At 37.2% G+C, this 6000-nt stretch overlaps 1 protein-coding gene across 1 annotated transcript in view; it reads left to right on the forward strand.

Annotated features, from left to right (window-relative positions):
* TIM (triosephosphate isomerase) overlaps positions 1–5377 on the forward strand; it is a 353432-nt gene extending 348055 nt beyond the window's left edge. The window contains exon 9 of the mRNA XM_089404394.1: positions 5012–5377. Coding sequence (XP_089260520.1) covers positions 5012–5068 — 57 coding nt within the window. The 3' untranslated portion in view covers positions 5069–5377. The remainder of the gene's footprint in view (positions 1–5011) is intronic.
* The last annotated feature ends 623 nt before the right edge of the window (positions 5378–6000 follow it).

The following is a 6000-nucleotide window of genomic DNA, read 5'->3' on the forward strand; positions in this document are numbered from 1 at the left end:
TACTAGAGAAGTCATCTCATTAAGGTAAGAACTCTACAAGCTGGAGATGTCTAGGGCAGATGGAATACCCTCATACTTTATGAGGATATTTGAGATCCAGGATCAACTACAAGATCTAGGAGAATTCATGTCTGATAGTAAAATGACTACAGTGGTATTAAATGCACTACTAGAGGAGTGGGGTAACTTTACTTAAAGTATTTATGGGAAGAAAGAAGCTACTCCATTCAAGGATCTATGGTCACTATGCAAGATTGAATAATCTAGACTAAAGACCAAATTTGATGTGGGAGCAGGTGAGCAAAGTCAACTTATGCTACAATGACAAGAAGAAGAAAGAAATTTGGAAAGTTTGGTCTTGGAAAAAGAAAAGGGACATGTCTAAGATTCAATGCTATGGGTGTTGAGAATATGGGCACTACAAAAGAGATTGTCCTAAGGTCAACAAGGACAACAAGAGAGGAAGAGAAGAAGCTCATATTGCTTAAGAAGTAGAGGAAGTTGAAAAGAAGAAGCCCAAGAAAGAGGAAGTAAGAGATATCTATTATTGAGATAGTCTTCCTCGCCTAAGTTCTTCTCAAATTCTTAAGTCTTTTGTTGTAAGATATGGCTATCACGATTCACTAAATGGGATGCATCAAGGCATCATAAAAGCATTGAAAGAAAGAGCTCGAGACATCATCATAAAGAAGCACAACAGAGGGTTTGGAAGGCAAGGATATAGCTCTTGGGAATCTCATTTGGAACATAAGGGGCAAGGTCATCTAGTAGAAGGTTCATTATACATCTGTCAAAAGAAACATCTACTGATGGGGATACTTTAGATCCTCAAGATTCTCTAATGGAATCTTCATTGAAAGGTTCACTGATTATGAGGAAAAGCATGTGTGTCATCAAGATTTCCAATCTTGTGGAATTCATGGGATGATGGTATGATGACATAAAAATAAAGTAGATAAAGGGATTGAAGCTCTTTCAATCAAAGAAGCTGTTGCAAGAAGTCTGGATGACCTAAAGGAAAAATGAAGTATGTATGCTTACATTTGATATTGTGGAAGTCATTTCATATGGTTATAGGTTATGAAATTGGATTCGTTGAAATAGGCGGACGTGTCCCGAATTCGGCGAATTGGACACGGTTCATGCCAATTTTTTTGGATTTGTATTACAACAATTTGCATATGCATGCCTTTTACAAATTTGTGCATTTTTGGTTTATTTTTTTACAGTGTTCATGGCTCAATTAAGGGCAGCAAGGTAGGGGAAAAGCAAGGGGAAGAATGTCCCCATTGCAGATGCCTCTCCTCCCCCAATTTCATCAAAGTCTACTACAAGTATTCCCTTTATCAATGTAACATTGAGAAATATCCCTTGTGGAAATATGTCACGAAAGAGCTAGGGCAAAGCAGCAAGGTGAAGGGAGGAGGCAATGTGAATTGGAGATGCAACTTTTGCCGCAATACTTTCACAAGCTCATATTTCCATGTGAAAGGCCATTTCTTGGCATTACTAGGTTGTGGAGTTGGAGCTTGTACAAAAGTTGCTTTACAAAAGAGGAAAGAAATGGGAAGAGAGTTCAATGTTTGTATGGCAAATCTGAATGCAAAAAAAAAAAAACCAAGAATGATGACCCCCTTTCATTTTTGAGGAAAGACAACAACAATTTCTCATTTGATAAGTCTAGTGGGGGACAAGCAACAGAAAGAAAGACAATTTAACTTGGTCCAATGGACAAGATTTTTCAAAAGGAGAAATGGGACGAGCTTGATCTCACCATTGCCTTTTGTTTCTATCAAAACTTCATATCCTTTAATGTTTCACGCTCACCTCAATTTATTGAGATGTGCGAAGCTCTAACTCAAGGGGCTCCATCAGGATATGTGCCTCCTAGTTTAGAGAAGCTTAGAACCACATTGTTGACGAAGGCAAAAAAAGAAGTGCAAAAAATGCTTGAGCCTATTACAGCATCATGGCCAACCTCTGCGGTTAGCATTGTTTCTGATGGATGGATAGATCCAACATGACACCCACTCACCAACTTCATGGTGTCTTTCTTGAAAGGTCCAGTTTTCTTGAAAGCAATGGATACACTTGGAGAAGACAAGGATGCACAATATATGGCTGAGTTGTTTATTAAAGTTATTGAAGATGTAGGTGTTGATTCTAGTGTGCAAATCATTACAGATAATACACCTGTTTGCAAGCCTGTTGACATGATTGTGGAAGCTAAATATCTACAAGTGTTTTGGACACTTTGCATTGTTCATTCATTGAACTTAGTATTGAAATCCATTGCTTTTGATGTGCTTTGGATTGGTATCATTATTGAGGATGCACGATATACCCATAACTTTGTACAAAATCATGCAAATGCCCTCACTATCTACAAGGAGTACAACAATCTATCATTGTTGAAGATTGTGGGTACACAGTTTGCCTCTTCATTCATCATGTTGAAGAGGTTGAGGGAGGTCAAGACCGCTCTTGGGGTCATGGTTATTTCAGAGTTTTGGTCTTTTTGGAGAAAGACAAGAGTGAAGAACACAATGCTAGATGATTCGTGGTGGTTGAGGATAGATCTAGTTATTCAATTCATGGACCCTATCATTTCTTTGCTTCGATTTGCATATACAAACCAAACTATCCTAGGAGAGGTTTATGAGTGATGGGATTCCATGATTGAGTCCGTGTGGAGCATTATTTTACAGAGTGAGTGCCCCGAGTATGAGACATCACCAGAGGCCTTCTTCACCACTATACAAGATATTCTTGTTAGCAAATGGGACAAAAATTGCACACCTTTACATTGTTTGGCTCACTCATTGAACCCAAAATACTACAACCATGAGTGGCTGAATGGTGGACCTTCTTGCAGATTCCCTCCTCACATGGATGGTGAAATCTCACAGGGGAGGAAAGATGCATTCAGGCGGGTTTTTCAGGATCGAGCATTGCTTGATGAGGTGGAGGATACCTTTGCAGAGTTTTGCGCTAGCATTGGTCGATTTACATGATATGATCTAATTAGAGATAGGGGGGCTAAGAAGCCCTATTCTTGGTGGGAAAATCATGGGGCAACAGGCCCTCCTCTACAGTGGTTAGCCATGAGGCTTTTCTCTCAGGCAATTTCATCTGCTTGTTGTGAGAGGAATTGGAGCACATATGGGAATTTGTATAGTGTTAAGAAGAGTAGGCTTGAGCAGTCCAGGGCAGAGACAATGGTGTATCTGCACACCAACCTTTGTCTTATTTACAGGCAGAGGGAAGAGTGGTTGAAGGGAAATACAAAGATGTGGGATGTCTTTCTGATGATATGGGTTTGGACAACAGTGTTGAGTTGGCATTGGCCAACATGGATCTCAATGATCCAGTGCTAGACCCTGTTAGATTTGATGATGGTGATACTATAGAGGGGTCATCCTCCACACCAACAGATGTAGAAACGATTTAGAATATAGGGGAGGAGGATGCAGCAAAGGAGAGCAGTGGTGAGCATGATGATGAGGACAATGATGCTGATTTTGATGATGACTATGAAGATTGATTACTCATGAGCCATGAGCTACCTGCTGCATTGAGGCTTGTATACTTGTAGTTGTTTTGTATTTTCTATTTCTATTTGTCATTGGCATTGCGCTACATATGTAACACATTTTGATTTTGATGACTTAATGAGAAAACTACTGTTGTCAGTGTCTTTATCTTACTATCTTGTCTTTCCCTATTGGTTCATTGATGAATTGAATATGTATTATGAATTCAGAGTTTATGATTTATCATTTATGTGACATGTCACAAACTACAATTGTATTTGAATTTTGTATGTACTGTGCATGCAGCATGCCATAATGTTACTAACTTACTTTGTAAACAGTAAAACTTAACATCTAGATGAAGATCTATTTTCGAAATCACCTTTTCTGCTGTTGAGTATGAGCCAATATTGATGACTCTGATAACAATAGTCACATGTGTAATAGGGTTCCTGAAGCAATCATATCTCTTTGGTTTAACTGCTGGGCTAAAACTAAATAAGCCAGATTCTAGCTGTAAAACAACACTTAGCGAGTTCAGTGAGTAAGAATAACTCGAGCGACTGAGCAAGATCTTAGGTTCTTTTATTATCCTAGAGACTCATTGACTATTTTAGCCATGAATCAAGGAAAAATGTCTTTCCTGTTGTCAAGAAAGCAAACCTATGTCGACAATTAGAAGATGTGAGCAGTAGGTTTAGCAGAAGTGAACCTTTTAGAGAATTTGGAATTTTGAAATGAATATGTATGGTGAAGGAAACCAGTTATGCTCAATAATTTTAATATATATCAACAATTATTTTATTTTTTTTTTCCTGTAAAGTAGGGTCGAATAGAGAGGTACTGTTTCATTGTGATGTATCAGATGTAGACGAATCGTTCCTCATTGGGTATCACAATATAACTTTTGGTAGTTAAAGTGGTAATAGTTAAGAAATCACGGATACCCAAAGCAATTATGATTACTTCGTAATAGGCCTACAGGTTATGGCTAATCAGTGAGACGTCCAAGTAACGGAAAGAAACTTGATCTCGATGATGGCGATAAGTTTCGTGTACGTAATTGAATGTTAGGGTGATCACATACAACAAGAAGAAAAATATGACTAGACGGTATTCCTGTTTTTTGCGGGTACCTGCTTTGTTATGTTTTAGGAATTAAATTTGTTTGGATCTTGTGGAATTTTGTAATTAAATCTCTTTTGATGCATTAATGCAATATTCCTTCCATATTCACCCTGTTTTAGAATTTGATCGAATTGTTATCAGAGCCAGTGTTCTAGTATTTGTTACAAATTCATAACCTGATTAATTTTTCGTACTGACTATGAGAAATTGTTTACGTTCATTACATAAATATGATTTAGTAGCGGCTGCTAAGCAATAGTCAGTTCTTTATTTTCTGGATCTAGCTATGAAATAATTCTTGTAGAGAATTACTTTGCATTTCTAAATTTGGTGTTTACTGGTGCCAACAGGGGCCAGAATTTGCCACTATTTGCAACTCTGTCACTGCAAAGAAGGTGGCTGCTTGAGATCATTGTAGTTATTCTACTTTATTAACAGCTAGGCTTATTACAAAGAGACATAAAGAAAGTGGCAGAGGGAAGCTTGATATATTCTGTCAATATTAGAGCAGACACAATGTTCTCGTTTCAGCATAGTTACTGTATTCTGAGCAGTTATAATAAATACAGGAGAGCTTTGTGAGCCATAGATATCTTTCCTTTCAGTTTTGACACAAACCAATTATTAAAGAGTTGAACAATCTTCACGACTTTCTTTTTCTTTTGGATATGCAAGATAATTTTTTTTCCTTAATTCAATATGATAAGTTATTACAAGTTTCGTAAGCAAATTTTCCCACAAATTTTGGCATTACAGACATCTTTAAATTGCATCCGACACGGATAGTTGGACTCATTTTGTTAGTAACTGTCAGGCTCAAAAAATGGGAATGGTGAATTAGCAACATCATGGAAAAGCGAGTGTGTTAAAACACATTATTATGAAGTGAATATTGACTTTAGACTTTGGATATTGTACAAATAATATTGGTAATGGAAAGAGAGATAACCCATGGAAGATGAAAAGGAAGATTGCTATTGCCATAGAGATAAAAAGCTGGTTGGCAGTTCTAACGTCTGTTTTCACCAGTCTGAAATACTAAAGATTTTAATATATGAATGATAATCATTGTATCAATCACAATTCCGATGCATAGTAAATGCTACATAAATAATAATTTCTCATAATTCATCTAACATTTACAATACGTAAGGGCCTTGGTTTGGCTTCACAATGCAACTTGCAGGGTTCATGCTTCAGTGCTCTCACAATGAAATACACATGAAAATGGACGGTCCACAATTCAACTTGCACAGTTCATGCTTCAGTACTCGCACAATGATATACACATGAAAATGGTGGGTTGGTATATTTGTGATATTTATTAGTTGTAAAAAAA

This window comes from Pinus tabuliformis, chromosome 2_2, assembly GCF_031772625.1.
Source record: "Pinus tabuliformis cultivar Carrire ecotype Pingquan chromosome 2_2, CPIR1, whole genome shotgun sequence".
In the NCBI taxonomy this organism is placed as follows: Eukaryota; Viridiplantae; Streptophyta; class Pinopsida; order Pinales; family Pinaceae; genus Pinus; species Pinus tabuliformis.